The 21,986-nt window shown below is 40.8% G+C and overlaps 1 protein-coding gene across 3 annotated transcripts; it reads left to right on the top strand.

The window, feature by feature from the left end:
• The first annotated feature begins 12,876 nt into the window (after positions 1–12,876).
• On the top strand, positions 12,877–15,323 carry LOC108346020 (uncharacterized). 3 transcript variants are annotated; one of them, XM_017584938.2, is made up of 4 exons: positions 12,947–12,963; positions 13,081–13,280; positions 13,777–13,986; positions 14,065–15,323. In XM_017584938.2, exons 2-4 carry the CDS (start codon positions 13,265–13,267, stop codon positions 15,192–15,194), a joined length of 1,356 nt encoding a protein of 451 aa, XP_017440427.2. In that variant the 5' UTR covers positions 12,947–12,963; positions 13,081–13,264; the 3' UTR covers positions 15,195–15,323. The 3 variants fall into 3 exon arrangements, with proteins under 3 accessions (XP_017440425.2, XP_052723317.1, XP_017440427.2); XM_052867357.1 differs by lacking the exon at positions 13,081–13,280 and having other exon boundaries at positions 12,911–13,051; XM_017584936.2 differs by having other exon boundaries at positions 12,877–13,986.
• Positions 15,324–21,986: the final 6,663 nt, after the last annotated feature.

The raw sequence follows: 21,986 nt of genomic DNA, 5'->3' as shown, positions 1-21,986 counted from the left end.
CTGGAGGAAGCTCATCATAGCCGTCTTAGCTTACATCCCGGTATGACTAAGATGTATAAGGATCTTAGGCAGTCGTTCTGGTGGCCTGGAATGAAGAGTGATGTCGCTCGCTTTGTGGCATCTTGCTTGACCTGTCAACGTGCAAAGGCTGAACACCAACGACCAGGCGGATTGCTTCAACAATTGGAGATTCCTGAATGGAAGTGGGACAACATTTCCATGGACTTTGTGACTCATCTACCACGAACGGTTAGGAATCATGACTCAATCTGGGTGATCGTGGACAGACTAACGAAGAGCGCCCACTTCTTGCCCGTGAACTTGAAGATGTCAATGACTAATTTGGCCAAATTGTATATAAATGAGATCGTTCGTCTGCATGGAGTGCCTTCAAGCATAGTTTCTGACCGAGACACGAGATTTACATCTCGGTTTTGGCAATCCTTGCAAGGTGAATTGGGAAGCAAACTACAGATGAGTTCAGCATATCATCCGCAAACGGACGGCCAATCTGAAAGGACTATCCAGACGCTGGAAGACTTGCTGAGGACGTGCGTCCTTGACCACTTAGGCGCATGGGATGAAGTCTTGCCACTGGTAGAATTCACGTACAACAATAGCTATCAGTCGAGCATAGGTATGGCGCCGTTTGAAGCTCTCTATGGGAGAAAGTGTCGAACACCACTTTGTTGGTTCCAAGATGGAGAGAACGTGCTAACTGGACCTGAGCTCATCCAGCAAACGACTGACAAAGTGAAGTTAATCCAGGAGAGATTGAAGACGTCCCTGAGCAGACAGAAATCTTATGCGGATAGAAGAAGGAGGCCATTGGAATTCGCTGTAGGTGATCACGTATTCTTGAGACTCAATCCAATCACTGGAGTGGGGAGAATCGTTCGTCCAAAGAAGCTGTCTCCCAAGTTCGTAGGACCGTACCAGATTTTGAAGAAGATTGGGCCAGTAGCTTATGAGCTTGCGTTGCGTCCTCAACTATCAAATCTGCATCCGGTCTTCCATGTGTCTCAACTTAGGAAGTATATAGCTAATCCTTCTCATGTCTTGGAGCTGGAAAATATACAACTACAACCAGATCGAACGCTGGAGTTGCAACCAGTCCGTATCGATGACATTCGCACCAAGCTACACAAAAGAAAAGACATTCGTTTAGTGAAAGTAGTGTGGGATGCTAAAACTGGAGATTCAACTTGGGAAGTGGAGAGCGCCATGAAAGACTTGTATCCACACCTATTTCTGGGTAAGTTCTAAATTTTCGAGGACGAAAATTTTTGTAGTTAGGGAGAATGTGAGACCCTTAATAATTAGCATAAATTAATTCTGACATCCTCACCATTAATGCACGCCACGTCACTTCTCAAGCCATTAAAACCCACTCCCAACTCTGATTTTCACCTCTCTGCTGTGCATGGAAAGCTGGGCAAAATCATTTCTCTGGAAACATTAAAAACGCATCAATCTTTACATGCAAGCACGCCACGTGTTGCGGAAGAAGTTTCCAAATCAGAGTTTGGGTGCAGGTGTCGGCTTGAGACACGTTCGTTCAAACGAGCGTGAGATTTACAAAACCAGATTTTTCTGAAAAACTCTCTCACCTGCATCACTCATCTTCTTCCTCACGAAACACACCCATTCCTCTTCTCCAACTTCTCTCTGAAACCAGTCACCTTCTCTCTACTGTAAAACTCACATCTCTTCTCCGATCACGTTTACAGCACCGTAGGAGTGTTCGTCCTGCTGTGATCTTCCTTTTGGACCGAACCGAATTGGAATCTAAGCTGGTGAGTCCCCTTCCCGTAGTTCGTCCTTAGGTTTCTGGAAAAATAGGGTTTTTAGTTGCATGCAAGCATGTATTCTAAGTATTCTGTGTTCCGTGGTTAGATTTTGTTTTGGAAGAGTCAAGAACATAAGAAAAGCTTGTTGAACGAAGCCACTTTTACATCTAGGACAAGTTTGGTTGCCAATCCGGGTAAGGGAAGCTTATATGTTTAATTTATACTGTATGTTATATGATCTGATGTGCATGTATGAAATGTATGATGTTTGAGCTGTATGGACGACCACTGTTATGGAAAATGATTTCTGATCTTTGCTTGATCTGCATGTTGGTTTGATACGTATGAAAAATGGATGTTATGGTGTATGAAGTAAATCTGTATGTTGATGTTGAATATGAATTTACTGGAATGAATGTTATAAAGTTTATAAATTTAAAATCATATGAATTATACAGTATAAGTTTAAATGTTGAAATCTGGGAAATCTGATAAGGTTGAAAAACTTGAAACTTAAATCAATTTCTATGATCAATGACGCTCGTCACTGTACGGTCTTAAACCGTTCGGTTTCCTTACAATAACTTAGAATGGAATTCTTTCATTTGGAAAGAACTCTGCCCGAGAACGAGCGTCCCATTTGGATGTCTGAGCGTTCGGTTTTTGCTCAGCAGTATTTAAATATTTAAAACTTTATGAATACGTAACGTTCGGTCTGAAACCGAACGTTCGTCCTTAAACAGCGTTCGGCCTTATGTCGAACGTTCGTTCTAAATAGCGCTCGGTCTCATACCGAAGCGTCCGTCCTAATTAGCGCTCGGTCTTATACCGAAGCGTTCGTTCTAAATAGCGCTCGGTCTCATACCGAAGCGTTCGTCCTAAAGAGCGCTCGGTCTTGTATCGAACGTTCGTCAAGAATTACCTTCGGTCATTTATTTAGCGTTCGCTTTAATGAAGTGTTCGGTCTTAAACCGAACGCTCGTCCTTATTCTAAATTCCTTAACGAACGTAAATAGCGTTCGTCCAAATATTTCAATATTCATTCTCTTACGTTCGTTCAAATACTGGCATCAGTTCAGTATATACAAAATTTTTCAAAGAAAATTCTAAGTGTTATTGACCATCCTTGATACATTGAATCTGGTCCAAGATCTATATTATGAAATCTTCTAATTATCATTATACCTTCAATATAGTCAGTTCATTTAACTGGTCAAACAGGGAGTCACGTCCGTCCATCCAGTACTATATTTGAACGTTCGTCCTATTTCTTCAAAGGACTGAACGTTCGTTCTTTTGTACTCTTAAAGTTAAAGATGAGATTGATTATGAATTATGATAAATTACAGTGCGAACATTATATTAAGTGATTTTATGATTATGGAATTTAAACGAGCGTTCCATGGAGGAACGACTCAGACGTATTAAATGTTAAATTTGGTAAAGTATGAACATGGATAAGTTAGGACTCGCGGTCCATCCTGATATTCCGTGATACTCATCTTCACGTAGAAGGGGGTAGTCATGCGTGGGAATGGCAGAAGGTTCTTCGTTCATCGCTTAGATATGGGCGAGGGATTAACCTCGAGTGGTAGCTGATTAGGTATATCCCGGCTAGTACACCACTCGGGTGCAAGGACGCTTGTAACTACATGGTTCATACAGTCCGGACGGTCTGTCTTATATACGTATTTTTATGGTTAGTATTTGATAAGTTACATGTTGTATGTATGAATCGAAATGTAAATGTATGTGTTAATTGTATAAATTAAATATTATAAGCTTACCCTTGCATTTCCATTGTGTTGTCCACTGTCCATGTACGTTCGTCTTGTCTTGCAATGATCATCCGTGTGGATGTGAGCAGTTGGTGGTGCATCTCTTGAAGAAATGCTGGAAGAAGAAAATTTGGAAGATGCAAGTCTGGTTGAGGTGGAAGTCAAAGCCGAGCCTTAGAGCGCTCGTAGATGTTAGGGTGTAATTGTTAGCTCGTTTTGGACGTTCGGTTAATCCTTTTGTAAAACCGTTCGTTCTGTTTTTAATTCCCTATACATTGATACGCTCGTTATTTTTGTACTGCAGCCGTTCGGCTTTGAACCCTTGAGTTCTGTTAATACTAAAGACTGTTATTTTACTGTTAATTGTAATTAATCCTGATTTATGGTAATTACGGTATTTTGGGATGTTACATTATTCATCTTGCATGTTGTGGCTGTGGTTTCCAACCGTGATGATCGTATTGGTACGGGAGAGATGGCAGTGCAGATAAAACTGGATTTGGAATAATTCTTCGAGAGAGACGGGAAGAAAAACTTGTTGGGTCTATAGGTAGTAGCGTGCGTTATTATTAGTGACGTCCGGTCTTGGTATTATTTACTTTCGGGTAGTAGGCGTTATTAGGTAACGGTTGATCTTGATGTTAGTTGTTCTCAGGTAGTTAGTGTCCGGTCGTATTTTGGTACCCTGTGGTTTAGTTTGATTACGTTCGGTCAGTATTGAGGTGTTCAGTAGAGTACTCTAGGCGTTTAACCCTGACTCAGGCATTCTTTATTCTAGTGTTCTGTCTTGTAGCGATGGTTCTTAGAGAATGATCTTTATTGGTGATGTTGCTCTAAGGTTGCAATCATTTATGGGAAGTGACCTGCCTTGATATTCGTTGAGGTAGCAATCAATTAATAAATAGTGATTAGTCGTGATGGTGCATGATTCAGGCAGTGATCATTCATAAGTAGTGCTCGGTTTGGATGACGCTTGTCTCAGATAAGGATTGTTAACGGTTAGTGGTCGTCCGTAGGGAACATCCGATCTCGATGAGGTTACCCTCAGATAGTGTTAAATCCAGTAAAGTGATCAATTAAGTGTTCGTCCGAATGGTACTTAATCTGTGGTGCGCTAGGTTTGATCTTTTAGCGATCGTTTGATTAGTGTTCGAAATAATGGTAACTGTTCTAGTAGAGTGCGTTGTCTAAGCGTGAAGTCTAAGTGTTTGATCTTACTTAGCATTCGGTCTCTTGGTGTGCGACCTAATGGTATCCGGTCCAATAGCGTTTGATGTCTAGTGTCGAGCTTATGTGATCAATCTTAACGTTCGTGAAATCAGTATTCGATCTGGTGTTCGGTTTCTAGCGTTCGGCCTAGTGTTTGATCTCAGTGTTCATTGTGAGTGTGTTCGGTCATTATGGTTTTCTGAGTTTAGCGTTCGACTCGATTGTGCATGAGCACCTAGCATTCGTTCATATGGAATTCAGTCTAATATTATTCATTAGATAGCATTCAGCGGATAGCGCTCGGCTGATAGTGTTCAGCAGTTAGCATCTGTCCAAATAGTATTCGGTTACAATGTTTGGGGAATAGCTTTGTCCCGTAGCTCATCATTGTATCTTCCGTATGAGTGTCCAGTAGAAATTTTGGTATGTTGGTGTATGGGGATGTCTAACCTAAATATTATATGATGTTTATATCAAAACAATTATGCATAATTTTATAAATGATATATTGCATGTTAGCTCACCCTTACTTATTTGTGCATGTATTGGAAAATCACATTTTTGCGATGATCGTATAACGTTTTTGTTATACGGGAGCAGATGAAGAGATGTCGTGTAACATCCCAAAAATTCACCCTTTAAAATTCAAAATTTGATATATTGTAATAATACATTTACGGTAACACCCCGTAACCTCATACATAAATCTATACAAAAGTTTTATGCTCAGACTTTAACGGAAACTATAATATTGAATTCCTCTAATTTGTTCCTCCATCTCTTCCTTCATCTGCACAGGACCACGTGACGATTCTTCGTCTGCTCCCGTATAACAAAAACGTTATACGATCATCGCAAAAATATGATTTTTCGGCACAAACAAACAAGTAAGGGTGAGCTAACATGCAACACCGCAATCATAAAACAAGCATAAATGCTTTGATATAAACATCATATAAAATTTATGTCAGACATCCTCATATACCATCATACCACAGTTCCTACTCGACACTCATCTAGATGATACGTTGATGAGCGGTCACGGGAGGTTATGCACTTATGATGACTTCTACTTTTTCTTATAAATACACTTCCAAAATACTTCATACCATTCACAAGGTTAGTCCCCTCACTATGTCCAAAACCGGCACATAGACCAGGACCTCCTGCTCCTCTCACCACATAATTCATCCTTCTCTACTTGAGACTGGATGAATTATTAGAGTATCAGGATAACCTCCAACTACGGGACCCTCAACATCAACATACACACTAATAACGTAATAATACATAATCTCTCCATGAGATTCATACCATACTCATATTCCTCAACTCACATTACACTAATACAAAATCTTCCCATAATAGTCATTTCATGATCAGATGCAAAATTTCATGTCAACATCATAAAATACAGTCATCACAGTAATTTTATCATATCTCATGCATTCACATAAATCACATCAGAGTATATATATATCAAACATTGTGCACAATTAATTCAACCCAAACAACAGCAAAGTGAACTTAGAACCCATTACCATTTGTAGACCACTATTTGGTCGAACACCATTCACCAAACACAACTGCCGAACACTACTATACTAATTGGACGGACACTATGAGATTCAATAGGTCGAACGCTAAACCGAGTACCCACAATTCGGCCGAACGCTACTACCGAACGTCTCATTTGATCAAACTCTAATCAGTCGAACGCTATAATCGAGTACTTAGACCGAACGCTAAACCATCGAACACCACATTACATACTATATTCCAAACAATTATACGCATAATTTCATTCAACTTAGAATCCAACACCAATTGTAAAATACATTTGAACGAGCACTATTCACTGAACACCATTGGACGAACGTAAATGAACAAACACCAGGCCGAACACTGTTTGGACGAACGTAATCAAATCCTACACTATAAGGCCGAACGCTAAAATTGATACTTAGGACGAACGCTATTTACCAACAGGCTGAACACTATTTCACCAAACACATTATTAGGCCGAACGCTAAGACCGAATAAAATATTGGATCGATCGCTGTTTGGACGAACGCTCAGCGATTGAAACCTAAGAACACTAACTCACTGCCGAACGCTCATACTCACAATAATACCAAGTAAGAACGCTCCCCTCACAAACCTACCAAGGCCGAACGTTTAATATCACACTTTGGACGAACGCTCACTATAACACTTATGGACGAACGCTCACTATATCACTATGGACGAACGCTCACTATAACACTTATGGACGAACGCTCACTATAACACTTATGCACGAACGCTCACTATAACACTTATGGACGAACGCTCACTATAATATTTATGGACGAACGCTCACTATATCACTTATGGACGAACGTTCACTGTAGGATGACCTTTGTGTTGTGGGTTTACCGTGTCTTCGCTGGGAAGAATTAAGTGTAAATGGTATGATTTACCATTTCCTCCGAGTCTTCATAGTAAGGTGTGTATCTAACTAGAAGTTTTGAGAATAGAAAACATCTTGATAAGAGTAATGAGGGTGCACACTCATGACTTTTATCATAGATGATTTTCCTTTCTTAATTCTGAAGGTTTGAGATAAGAAAGAGTTAGAGCTTCAGTGTTGTTTTCGATAGTAATTCCTGTTTCGTTCTTGCTTTTGTGGTGGTGTATTATGCTCTATAGTAGTAGAGGGATGCAGATTCAAGGACGGGTGAAGATATTGGAGCTTAGAAGTAATGTTTTGGGTGATGAAATTTTATAGAAATAAGGTCAGAAAATCATATATCGTATGTTCGCAAGAAGTTTAGAGGTTAGATTAGGAGAAGCTTTAGTCAAGCATGGTTGTAGCAAGGTTTGAGAAGATTTCGAGAGGCAGTTAGATAAGGCAGAACATAAGTTCTTTGAAGCAGAATGAAGTATTGTTAGGTTCTTTAAGTTAAGTGAAAAATTTGAAGGATGAGATGAGAGAAACTTACCTCGACTAGTTCCGATAAGCTTAATTTTCGAGGACGAAAATTTTTGTTGTTGGGGAGAATGTAAGACCCGTAATTTTGGGACATGGTGGTTACCCACCTTTTTCATTATTGGAAGCAATTATTGGAGGTGTATTTACGGGGAAGCTTAGCAAGGGAGGGCATTCATTATTTTGGCATGTGAGAAAGAGAGAGAGAGAGAGCAGCCAAGGGAGGAACCCTTCCTTCCTTCCATTTCCAGCCGTCCAAGGGCACCCATGGGAAGCTGTACCAACTTCAGAAGGGCTGAGAGGTGGATCTGGGTTGGGCATCTGGTGAGAGGAGAATCCTTGCAGCAAGATATGGCAGAGGAAGTGAAGAATTGTTGAGGTTGCAAGGAGATCTTGATCTGCACATCTGGGAGGAGATAGATCCCAAAATTTACAAGGAAGTCTTCAAGAGGTAAGGGGAGTTTGATTTATTTCATTAATTGTTGGTATAATCTGTATTTTTATGCAAATTTGGGAAGAAGGGGTTGAAATGGGGTTTTCTGGGTTTCTCTGGATTCTGCAGAATGCGCGAACGTTCAATTTTGGTGAAAATTGGACGTTCGTCCAATTGGTGCTCGACGGACGTCCAATTTCTGGACGTTCGGTAATTGTTCTGAGCGTCCGTCCGAATCAGCCAATGTAGAACGTCCGGCCGTATAGTACTCAACCAAGGTCAGCCAGTTTTGGAACGTTCGGTCATTTAGAGCTAGCGAGCATTAGCGTTCGTCCTTGTTTTGCAATTGTGATATTAGCGTTCGGTCAGGGCTTATTTTAAATACCGTTCGGTTGAAACCTAAATGGATAGTGTCCGGTTAAGTGTGAATTTAACACTGTTCGTTTAATCGCTCGGCCAGGATTCTAGACGTTCGTCCACAAGGAGTAGTCCTGGACGTTCGGTATTGAGTATTAGTGATTAGTGGCGTTCGTCCTTTATATGGATTCTTAGGATTAATTCTTGAACGTTCGGTTTTTAAGTATATTTGAGCGTTCGGTTTTTGAGTATAAGTGAACGTTCGGTTCTTGGGTATAAGTGAGCGTTCGGTATATGAGTGTAAGTGAGCGTTCGGTTTATGGTTGTAAGTGAGCGTTCGGTATATGAGTGTAAGTGAGCGTTCGGTTAATGGGTGTAATTGAGCGTTCGGTTTTGGGTGTAATTGAGCGTTCGGTTTTGGGTGTAACTGGGCGTTCGGTTTTGGATGTAATTTAGCGTTCGGTTTTGGTATATGTGAGCGTTCGGTTTTTAAGTTGTTTAAGTTTTGAATCTTGAGCGATCGGCCTTGGGATATTAGTGACTATTGAGCGTTCAGTTATGTTTTGATTTAAGGACCGTTCGGTTAGCTACTGAATTATGTCGTTCGTTCATGCTTCTTTTAATGTGTTCGGCCAAGTGACCTAGGGGTTCGACTAAGCATCAAAACGTTCGTCCTTATCGTGTCCGGATTAATGGTGTTTGAATTGACGCGTTCGTTCTTAACTTGGAATTCTTGGGTAGCAATCTTGAGCGTTCGACTTTAAGTGTTCAGTTTGGATCTTGGACGTTCGACCTTGGGTTAATTGTGAATGTGAGCGTTTGTCCTCGATGGTGTTAATCTTCTCGTCAGAGGTAACGTACGACTAGAATTGATCTCGAGCGTTCGTCCTTTGGGGCTCGGTTTTATAACATTTGATGTGCTTAGGCAACGTTCGGTCGTTGATGATGATGGATCCCAGAACGTTCGTCCAGTATTCGAGTGGGAAATAGCGTTCGGCATTAATGAATGAATCCGTGGGAGTATTTTGAAGCAATTATTGAGAATTGTTGGTTATTTCCTTGATCCAATACTGGTTTATTTATACATATTATTGAGAATATGTATGAATTCGTGATTGAGCACGTTTATTCTGTTGGAGGTGGTACATACACTATGTTATTTATTTGTAACTTCGTCTGTCTTTTGAGCATTTTTGCTAGTCTCACGCGTGAGACTGAGATTCGAGTGTCACCTTCTTCTGCGCGAGGAGGTGAATGTCTCGCCCAATGACTTCGGCTTGTGTTGAGTATAGTGCATCGTTACGCGTAATATCGATGTTTTTACTCGTTAGTCCTTGAGGAGTCGGGGAGATAGGTCTGAAGTCGCGATGGAAGACGGCTCGGGTCGCCTGTTATTGAGAGTAGGTTATGACGACGAATTACAAGTAAACGACATTAGTTTATGAAAGACTAGTTGGCATCGTCATGTGGATCAATTTATCATGGGAATTGTTATAGTTTATATGTATTGGGTTATGATGTGATGCTTCTGGTTATTCATCTTGCATGTTGTGGCTGTGGTTTCCAACCGTGATGATCGTATTGGTACGGGAGAGATGGCAGTGCAGATAAAACTGGATTTGGAATAATTCTTCGAGAGAGACGGGAAGAAAAACTTGTTGGGTCTATAGGTAGTAGCGTGCGTTATTATTAGTGACGTCCGGTCTTGGTATTATTTACTTTCGGGTAGTAGGCGTTATTAGGTAACGGTTGATCTTGATGTTAGTTGTTCTTAGGTAGTTAGTGTCCGGTCGTATTTTGGTACCCTGTGGTTTAGTTTGATTACGTTCGGTCAGTACTGAGGTGTTCAGTAGAGTACTCTAGGCGTTTAACCCTGACTCAGGTGTTCTTTATTCTAGTGTTCTGTCTTGTAGCGATGGTTCTTAGAGAATGATCTTTATTGGTGATGTTGCTCTAAGGTTGCAATCATTTATGGGAAGTGACCTGCCTTGATATTCGTTGAGGTAGCAATCGATTAATAAATAGTGATTAGTCGTGATGGTGCATGATTCAGGCAGTGATCATTCATAAGTAGTGCTCGGTTTGGATGACGCTTGTCTCAGATAAGGATTGTTAACGGTTAGTGGTCGTACGTAGGGAACATCCGATCTCGATGAGGTTACCCTCAGATAGTGTTAAATCCAGTAAAGTGATCAATTAAGTGTTCGTCCGAATGGTACTTAATCTGTGGTGCGCTAGGTTTGATCTTTGAGCGATCGTTTGATTAGTGTTCGAAATAATGGTAATTGTTCTAGTAGAGTGCGCTGTCTAAGCGTGAAGTCTAAGTGTTTGATCTTACTTAGCATTCGGTCTCTTGGTGTGCGACCTAATGGTATCCGGTCCAATAGCGTTTGATGTCTAGTGTCGAGCTTATGTGATCAATCTTAACGTTCGTGAAATCAGTATTCGATCTGGTGTTCGGTTTCTAGCGTTCGGCCTAGTGTTTGATCTCAGTGTTCATTGTGAGTGTGTTCGGTCATTATGGTTTTCTGAGTTTAGCGTTCGACTCGATTGTGCATGAGCACCTAGCATTCGTTCATATGGAATTCAGTCTAATATTATTCATTAGATAGCATTCAGCGGATAGCGCTCGGCTGATAGTGTTCAGCAGTTAGCATCTGTCCAAATAGTATTCGGTTAGAATGTTTGGGGAATAGCTTTGTCCAGTAGCTCATCATTGTATCTTTCGTATGAGTGTCCAGTAGAAATTTTGGTATGTTGGTGTATGGGGATGTCTAACCTAAATATTATATGATGTTTATATCAAAACAATTATGCATATTTTTATAAATGATATATTGCATGTTAGCTCACCCTTACTTATTTGTGCATGTATTGGAAAATCACATTTTTGCGATGATCGTATAACGTTTTTGTTATACGGGAGCAGATGAAGAGATGTCGTGTGGTCTGGTGCAAGTGCAGGGAGAGATGGAAGAATGTATTAGAAGGATTCAATGTTTTCTTTACTGTTCTGTCTGAGCTGTAAACTTTTGTATAGATTTGAGCTTGAGCTTCGGGGTGTTACCGTAATTGTATTATTGTAATATTTCAAGTCTTGAATTTTAAAAAGGGCAAAATTTTTTTGGGGTGTTACAATTAACACTAAAACTCATCAAAAGCACAACATTTTAAGTAACAAAAACAAGTAAAGTTTACACCTATCAGTAGTGCCCAAAGTTCCACTGGGCGGTAGTGCCCAAGTTTCACAAGGCGGTAGTGCCAGGGCGGTAGTGCCCAAGTTTCATAAAGCCACCACGAGTGCAAGACCCGCCATAGCTCAGTAATCATTCTGGTCCGGATGAGTCGGTCTATAAAGCAATAAGTTGGGGTATAAAGTAACAAGTCTTGCGATGTCAGTTTACCATGTTTGGATGACTTTTGCATGTCGTGTGAGTGGGTGAATTGTGGTTTAATGAGTATGCTCTAATTGTTCTTTTATACGAATCTAAGTATGATTACATGAATTAACTGTGCTATATGTATAACATGTTTTTTTTTTATATCTAGCTCACCCTTGCATTATTTTATGTTGTGTGCTGTTTGGGTATGTTTCTTTTATTTCTGGATGACTGTAATTTCATATTTAATTACACGTCATACTCCAACTGTTCTCTATATTTAGATGTTAACGTCTTTATCATATAATATTGGTTATTATATAATCGGGATGTTACAGTTTACATCCAAAAAGTATCCTAATAATTTTGATCGTTCGGCGTTCGCAACTCGATCGTTCGGCAAACTTCAATTTCTAACGGAGGGGAGTTGTACCTACAAGGGCACTCAGACGCTCAAGTTAGGCGTATGGTAAATGAATCACAGTTCTCAATTGAGTACTTTCAGATGTAAACAATCTATGATGTAAATGTGAGCGTGAATGAAACTTACCTAGCTTATGGCTTATGGCTCTGGCTATGTATTTATAAGTTGTTTTATGGACTTTAAGTTGATATAAGCCCAATAAAATATAAACAGAATAGAAATATAAACTTACCTTAACCGCTTAGATCTTATTTGCGTTTTATGCGAACGTTTTATTCCTTGCTAGATTCATTAGCTTTAGCCTAATAGTGGCCCGAGTGGTATTGACCGATAATATCGTACCGTACATAATGCCTCCAAGTCCGAGTTAACCGTTCGACTTATGTATTTGGGTTAACTGTAGGACTGTAAGGTGGTTGTTATTAGGAGGGTTCCGTGTTACGCACCGTTTTTAGCTCCTTGCTGCGCACCGTTTTTGGGTTTTGTTATTCCCGTCTCTGGGTATTGGTAGAGTCTGAAAAGTGGGATCGTTGGATTCTTTCTAATCCTACGGTGCGGAATGATCAGCGGTTACATCAGCTTTCCCCTCATTAATGTGAAAGGATTTTCTGAGGAACCCTGGTTAGCGCAACCGTCATTTCTACTTCATCGCCTCGACCAACTTCTTCATTTCTCCTTCTCCAGACTTTCCTTTGACATTTACATACAGGTAACTCATGGACTCTTTTTCCTATTCAGATTGTTCCCCAGCATTTGTTAAGAAAAGGCGGAGTGGCAACCAAGCTGACGCACCAGAGGGCTCTCGGAATAGGGCTCAGTGTGAGGTTGTCTCCATACTTTATGGTGAAAACGCCTTTGTCTATGATGGTGTTGCGGTGGAGGAGCCCGAAAAACTTCCTTCCTCTAGCGTGAGTAACTATGAATGGGCCTCTCGAGATGTAAGTGAATTCCCTAGTATTTTCGATAGTAGGGCTGTGTTATTGAATTGGGCAAACGATAATTGTATTCTTAGAAATCTCAGCTATGGCTCCTGTGTTAAATTAGTTGCCTGTGGGGAAAACGAGAGAGTCTTCTATGGTAAAGAGAATTCTAAAGACGATTTCTTCTATGTTTACTCTTATCTGTTCTACGATATGTACCTTAGGTTTCCTCTAAATGTTTTTCAAATGGATGTCCTGAAGACTCTGAATGTCGCCCCCACACAGCTACATCCAAATAGCTGGGGGTATATACAGGCGTTCGCCGTTATGTGCCAAGCCTTGGCCATTAATCCCACGGTTGCGCTGTTTTTTTATTTTTTTAGGACCCGGCCGATCGAAAAGAGGGGTTGGGTTTCTCTAATTACTGAGCCTGGGGACGCAATTTTGGAATTATACGCCCAATCCTTTAGAGGTTTCAAAAACCAGTTTTTTAGAGTGTCTATCACTGAATCAGGTCGCTCGTTCTTTTTTAACGAGGATAGTAGCTCCAAGTTTCCATTGTACTGGACCCAGAACCCTAGGAAGCTTACCTCTTGGCCGAAAGAAGATATGACTGATATCGAGTTGGAGGCTCTGAGTGTTATAGCTGCGTTGCCTCGCCCCTTTTCCTCCAGAAAGATTATCAACTGCCTCGAGCATGACGATATGAACTCGAGGGTATTGGGTATGTTCTTTTACTGAGTGCTCTGAATTTTGTTTTTGCATCATTGACTTGGTATTTGTTGTGTTCTGTTGCGTATAGCTGTTATGGGTAAAAAAGCTTCTCTTGACTGGTTTGCCGCTGCTCATGCCAAGAAGAATAAAGGGGGATCCTCGATCCTGACGACTGTCAAGAATCCTATTCATGTTGATGACGAGCGGCCACCTCCCGAACAGCCGCTTTCAAGAAAACAAAAGATTATCACCGGTGGAGATTCGAAAGCTTCCGATAAGAATAAAGGGGGAACCTCAGCCTTGAGGACTATCAAGAATCCTATCCATGACGATGATGAATCGCCACCTTCTCCCGAACGGCCGCTTTCAAGGAAACGAAAGGCTGCCACCGGTGGAGATCCGAAAGCTTCCAATAAGGGGAAGAGTATTGGAGGGGTGGTCGACCCGCATGCCGATCGCGACATTCCGAATGGCATGTGGGATGCGGCCTTTAACCTTGGCCATAAGATCGAGTTCAACTTTGATTTGGCTGAGCAGAAAGTCATGGAAAAGACTTCTGAGCAAAAAATGGCAGATTACTGCTTAGAATTCGCATGTCGTGCCGCGGCGGCTGCCTGGAACTTAGCGTATGCCTCCAACCGAGGTAACTTGGTCACCGAGCTTGAGCGTCTAAAAACCGAACACGCTAAGTGTGAGCAACAGCGGAAGGAATCCGAGAAGATGATAGTGAAGGGTCGGGAGATAACGGAAAATCTGCAGAAGGCTAGCGTTGAAATGAAAAAGGTCAACGAACGGCTTGTAGCTGATCTGGAATTTTCAAGGAAAGAGAATGAGCAGTTGAAGAAAAGCTTGACAATTTTGACTGCCGAGAGGGAGGCCTTGCGCCAGACCATTACTGAAAACCAGGAGTTGCAGGATGAGATGACTGATGCTATCATCCTGGAACATACCAGGGGCTTTAAGAAGGCGCTAAGGCAAGTGTCCTATATTTTGAATGTCTGTACTGAAGGAGTCAACTTCGACATTCGGAAGGACGTTTACCAAGGAGAGTGGGTTCCGATAGACGTCATTCCTGCCGGGTCATTTCCAGATGACGAGCCTGCAGGGACGCCCACCGAGGCAATGGCAACAGAGGAAGCTGCTCGAATCGAGACACCCGAGGGGAATTCAGGGGTTCCTGCTGTCGAGGATGCCCCCGTCGTAGACCTTAACTTTTAGATATTCTGTTATTTTGTACTTACTGTTCTTAGGGTTGTTTGCTGCGTGTATGTCGTCATTTGGTACTTGTCTTGAAACTTTATGTTCTTATACTTGAATGTTTATAGGATCGCTGTACTTGAATGTTTATAGGATCGCTATACTTCATTGTTTATAGGAACACGCGTTATTTGTAATCATGATGAGTGCCTTTGTTGACGTTTATATCGCCTCGTTACATGCGTGGCCCCTACGGATTTCATCCCTTAGTTGAAAGATTTCTGTCCATTGGTTGATGGCAAGAAATTGCATTTTTTAATCTGCAAGTGGAACTGTTTGGTAAAGGGCTATCCAGACTATATTGTTTAGTGCTTGGTTCGGTGACGGTCACTGATGGTAACCGCAATCTTTTTGGAGTTTCCGTAAAAGAACTTACGGAATTAATGCGTCCCTATTTGAGTATTCTAGTTGGAAAGCAGCAAGATACAATCTGCAAGTTCTTTTCTTCTGTCACAGGTCAAACTGTTGATCGAGTGGTTAGAAAGGGAAACTTTTTAAAGAAATTTGGTATGTCCAGCCAATGGGTTCTTCTGTTCTTCTTTCAGTTGGATGTGTGTTGCCAAACCTTATATAGGCAAGCAAGCCTTATGCCTCCTGATTTGCCAAAAAAGTCTGCAGAGGTGGTAGATTACACAGCATATTCTGCTTGTGAGTTGATGGACAGGATTGATGAGATAGACTTCGGCTTTTTTTCTTGGATTGTTCAACCCTCAGGTTCCCTCCTTGATGTTATGAAATTTATTTCTGACATATATCTTAAACATGGCCCAGATGATTCTTCCCCTTTGATCTATATCTTTCAATATATGGCTCTTCGAAGGCTTGTTGACGTGAATAAACAGATTATATTGTTCAAGTATATGCAAAAGAAGCATTATTTGCAGAAGCCTTATAGATCCCAAATCAACGCACTGAAGGAAGAAGCGGCTGGACTTACTAATTTTATTATGGAAAATTTATCATGTGTGTTTCAATCCCCAATCTTTGTTTCTGAATGTGTAACTTGTGAAGATGTAGTTTATGTGGCTACTCAAAGCAACGAATGTGATCTAGGAGTTTATTTTCCTGACAGAAAGTCATTGCAAACACTCATTTGGTCTAATCTTTGCAATAGTGTTGATGTTTGGAGCAACCATGCTTCAAAGAAGCAAATGAAAAAGTTCTTCTCACATTTACTCCATACTTACCTTCAAAGTGTAACAAGTAGTTTTAAAGAGTCAGGTGTGCAAGAAATTGACAAATTTAAGCTACTCAAGAGGGTCACTTTGTAACATCCCAATTATATACGTCATGCATATATAATAAAGACGTCATCATGCATAATATAGGAAAGCAGTCAAGAGTTAATTAAGGATTACAGTCATCTCATAATAGTGCGGAAAAGACAACTAGAGTATTAGAATTTCTCCATGAAAATTACGGAGAATTTAAAACTTAAGATACACAAAATGTTCTTCCAAATAAAACGAGTTCAAGAAATAAAAACTAGCAAATCTAAGCTGCAGCACTGCCATCTCCATCAAGAGCTGCTTCCAAAGTATCCTCCCCGTCATCTGCTCCCATCCAAGTGGATGATCATCGCCAAAGAAACATACACAAGCGATACAAACAAGCAAGGGTGAGCTAGATATAAAAAGCATGTTATATAACTTCACACGACATGTAAAATTCATCCAAACATGGTAAAATGACATCACAAGACTTGTTACTTTATACCCCAACTTGTTGCTTTATAGACCGACTCGTCCGGACTAGAATGATTACCGAGCTATGGCGGGTTATGCACTCGTGGTGGCCTCTACTGCTTTGCAAAGCCATTGCCAATGGGTTCCACCCTACCACCCTCACGAGGTTAGTCCGTTCCGCGTCCTGAAGCATATTGGAAGCCTCCAAGACTAGGACCTCCTACTACTCCTCACCACATGGATCAATCCTCTCTATTTGAGAATAAAAGGCCATTGGAGCGTCAGGAAAACCCCCAAGACTGAGCTACCATGCAATCATTCTATACACCCCCAAATCATCACCATGTATCCTCTCCTTGAGGATCATGGAATTACGTCCACCACCATGTATCCTCTCCTTGAGGATCATGGAATTACGTCCACGAATCATATTGTTACTTTGAAACTTAACCCAAGTCATGAATAACCAGATACCCCCATCATATTACTGTAAATCCAACATACCCTGTACATTCACATAACATCACAGTATATATTTTTCCAAACATTTTGCACATAATTCAATTCAAGAGAAAATGAACTTAAAACCCAAAATACTATTTGGACGAACGTTATCCGCCGAACGGTATTGAACGAATGCTATTTAAAAACAGACCGAACGCTATTTCACAAAACACACTATTAGGCCGAACGCTATTTCATCGAACACCAAATTCAACACTGTTTGACCGAACGCTAAAACCGAGCACCATTAAACAGTATTCGGCCGAACGCTAACACCAAGCACCACAACCAAACACTATTCGGCCGAACGCTAATACCGAACGCCAACTGGATTAAACACTATTCGGACGAACGCTAATACCACTCACTGGATTAAACACTATTGGCCGAACGCTAAGATCAATTTCTTAGGCAGAACGCTTAACTATCGAACACCAAATTCAACACTGTTTGGACGAGCGCTCAAAGACCAAACCTCAACAAGACCGAACGCTGCTTATGACGAGTACTACCTGAGGCCAAACATCATCGAGACCGAACGTTCACTAATACATAATATGACCGAACGCTCACAATCACTAAACCTGAGAATACAACAAAACCGAACGCTTATACTTTCTAATACAGAACCAAGACCGAACGCCAAATAGCACCGTCTGAGAATACCAATTGAAAGATGAACGCCTACGATCACTATTTCACGAAGACTGAAACCCCAAGATTGAAGCCTATCAATTTAAGACCGAACGCTTAGAATCACCAGTTGAGATTATCAACTAAAAACCGAACGCTTATTATCACAGATACAACAAAACCGGCCGTTTAAGATCGAAACCTAGGAATATCATATTAATACCGAACGCTCATCATTGAACCCTAAGAATTACCACCTTAAGACCGAACGCTCAAGATTGGTACGAGTCCAAATTAGAAACGAACGCCTAACATCTCTAATTCACTGGATAATATTTTGACGAACGTCTAATATTTTACTAACTCAAGAACGAACGCTAAGATTGAAGCCTGAGAAAAAGATGCTCAAGATCGAACGCTACAAATTACCTAAGAATACTTACTTAGGGCCGAACGCTCACAATATGAATTACACCAAGACCGAACGCTCAAGAGCCATGAATACCTTATATAAACCGAACGCTAAATTTGAGAATACCAGTTTAAAATTGAACGCTTAAAATTACTATTTCACCAAGACCGAACGTTACACTCACATTGAAGGACGAACGCTAACGTTCGCCGAACAAAAGCCGAACGCTCAATTGAAACTTCCAATATCTATGACCGAAAGTTCGAGATAGACCGAACGTTCAGGATATTTTGGCCGACCACTAACTGATCGAGCACTGTGCGGATGAACGTGCGTTCTGCAGAATTCTGCAGAAACGCACCAGATTTCCAGAAAACCCAGAAACTCCATTTTCATCCCCTCCTTCCCAGATTTTCTTCAACAACACAATTTTACAACCACTCATACAGATTCATACACAACAAAGTCACTCTAAGTACGAAATTTGTTCATCAACGACACTATATTATAGATTTCAGTACACACATACATGGTTCATACAATCGAGAGAAAAGGATCTAGCTCCCCTTACCTCTTGAAGACTTCCTTGAATCTTGAATCTATCTCTCCCAAGACTTGCAGTACCAAGGTCTCCTTGCCAGTTCCAGAGCTCTCAACCTCACCTTTCAGATTTTTGCAGCAAAACTCCATTTCCTCCTCTCAGTATTTTTAAAGCCAGGCCTTGTTCCCTTGCTGTGCTCTTGGACGGTGCAGAATGAAAGAAAGGGACCTCTGAGTGCTGCTCTCCATTAGCAATAAAAAAATACACCCACCTTTGATATTGGGGCAGCTGGTGCCTCCAAACATAATGAGTGCTGCCCCCCCCCCCCCACTTTCCTACGTGCGGTCCTTACACACTTTGTCACAAATATCATCAGAACTTTTAAATGATTCACTTTTTTATAAACAAAAAGTAAGATCCTCCTTTTGTTATACACAGTTCCTTTTACCCTTCACACACAAACACCCATATTTAATCTTTCCAGTATTTGGTTTAGCTTTATAGCCATCTTTAATTTGTTTCTTGTTTAATGCTCTGGTGTGATATTTTGAGAAAGATAAAGTTACACCTATATGTCTTCATTTCATATTTTTGTTTCAGTTTGTCCACAGGAATCTGGCCTCAATATTCTGTGATGCTTTAGAGAAATCTGCATTTCCATTATTTAGTAATGTTCCGTGTATGTGAATCTTCGGTCATTGCCTAATTGGGTTGAGTTTTTAAGCGCCCTTGACAAGTCAACAGTGCTTATTGATGAGAATAAAGAGATTCCAGTTGATTGTTCTGCTGTGGAAAGTTCAACCACTCATTCAGACAGCAAACTTCCTGTGGATATCAGCAGGGAAGAAAATACTTTCTGTTAGGTTCCTAATTTGGGAACCTAATCAAGAACTCTCTTTCTCACCAAAAGACACAAGAAAGATAGGAAAAAACTGAATATTATTCACAGAAAGAAGGTTTTGTATGTGACATCCCAATTATATACATCATGCATATATAATAAAGACGTCATCATGCATAATATAGGAAAGCAGTCAAGAGTAATTAAGGATTACAGTCATCCTCAGAAATAGTGCGTAAATTGACAACAAGAGTATTAGAATTTCTCCATGGAAATTACGGAGAATTTAAAACTTAAGATACACAAAATGTTCTTCCAAATAAAACGAGTTCACGAAATAAAAACTAGCAAATCTAAGCTGCAACACTGTCGTCTCCATCAAGAGCTGCTTCCAAGGTATCCTCCCCGTCATCTGCTCCCATCCAAGTGGATGATCATCGCCAAGGAAACATACACAAGCAATACAAACAAGCAAGGGTGAGCTAGATATAAAAAGCATGTTATATAATCTCAGACATCCAAAAGTCATCCAAACATGGTAAACTGACATCACAAGACTTGTTACTTTATACCCCGACTTGTTACTTTATAGACCGACTCGTCCGGACTAGAATGATTACTGAGCTATGGCGGGTCTTGCACTCGTGGTGGCTTTATGAAACTTGGGCACTACCGCCCTGGCACTACCGCCTTGTGAAATTTGGGCACTACCGTCCGGTGGAACTTTGGGCACTACCGCCCGGCCACAATCACGAGGTTAATTCGTTATCACTCACCTTGGATCATATGGAAGCACCCAAGACTAGGACCTCCTACTACTCCTCACCACATGGTTCAATCCTCTCTACATGAGAAGAAAGACCATTAGAGTTTCAGGATGACCCCCAAAACTAAGCTACCATGTAATCATTCTATACAACCCCAAAACACCACCATGTATCCTCTCCTTGAGGATCATGGAATTACGTCCATGAATCATATTGTTACTTTTACTTTGAAATTTAACCCAAGTCATGAATAACCAAATACCACCATATTATCACAGTAAATCCAACATACCTCATACATTCACATACTTCTCACATAAATTACATCACATTATATATATTCCAAACCTTTCGCACAATCAATTCAATTCAAGAGAAAATAAACTTAGACTCCAACATTATTTGTAGAATACTATTTGGACGAGCACAATTCACTGAACTCTGTTAGACGAACGCTACTGAACGAACGCTATTTTCCAACACTAGGCCGAACATTATTTGGACGGACGCTAAAGGTCAAGGCCGAACGCTACAAGCCGAGCACCACATTAGATTGAACACTATTTGGCCGAACGCTAAAACCGAGCACCACACTGGATTAAACACTATTCGACCGAACGCTAACACCGAACACCGGATCAAACACTATTCGGCGAACGCTAACACCGAACACTACACTGGCTCAAACACTATTCGACCGAACGCTAAAACTGAACACCTCACTAAAATCGGATACTGTCTGGACGAACGTTTAAGATCAATCTCTTAGACTCGACACTAAAACACCAAACGTTATTAAACCGAACACTATTTTAACGAACACTAAGATTGAACACTTAGACTTAACTGTTTAGACGAACGTTCAAATATTAAACCTCATCAAAACCGAACGCTGCCTATGACGAATATTAAACATCATCGACACTATCAGGCCGGACGCTAAGGTCGAAATCCACTTAACCGAACGGTACTAAATCAAAACCTGACCGAACGCTACTAAATCCATTCTGACCGTTCGGTACTAAATCAACTCCTTGGAATACTAGTTCAATCCGAACGCTACAATTTCTAATACACCAATACCGAACGCTCAAGATCACTTTCTGAGAATACCAATTTAAGGACGAACGCCTACAACTACTATTACACTAAACCCGAACGCTCGAGATTGCTATCTTAGGATACTAAATTAATAACGAACGTTTAAGAATCAAATCTAAGAATCCATATTAAGACCGAACACTTACTAATACACTCCAAAACCGAACGTGCAAGGCTCTCACCTAAGAATATTAAATTTAAGGCCGAACACTATACGGGCGAACGCTCGTTCTATTTTGGCCGACCACTGTTGGTCGAGCACAATTGAC

This window comes from Vigna angularis, chromosome 8 (assembly GCF_016808095.1).
Source record: "Vigna angularis cultivar LongXiaoDou No.4 chromosome 8, ASM1680809v1, whole genome shotgun sequence".
Classification (NCBI taxonomy): domain Eukaryota; kingdom Viridiplantae; phylum Streptophyta; class Magnoliopsida; order Fabales; family Fabaceae; genus Vigna; species Vigna angularis.
Note: the sequence above shows the minus strand (reverse complement) of the source record. Positions and strands in the feature narration are given on the sequence as shown.

Excerpts from the sequence above, each read along its gene's own strand:
- LOC108346020 (XM_017584936.2), top strand. The coding sequence starts at position 13,059 with ATGGACTCTTTTTCCTATTCAGATTGTTCCCCAGCATTTGTTAAGAAA. Across the intron at positions 13,987-14,064 it reads TATGAACTCGAGGGTATTGG|CTGTTATGGGTAAAAAAGCT; the intron begins GTATGTTCTTTT and ends TGTTGCGTATAG.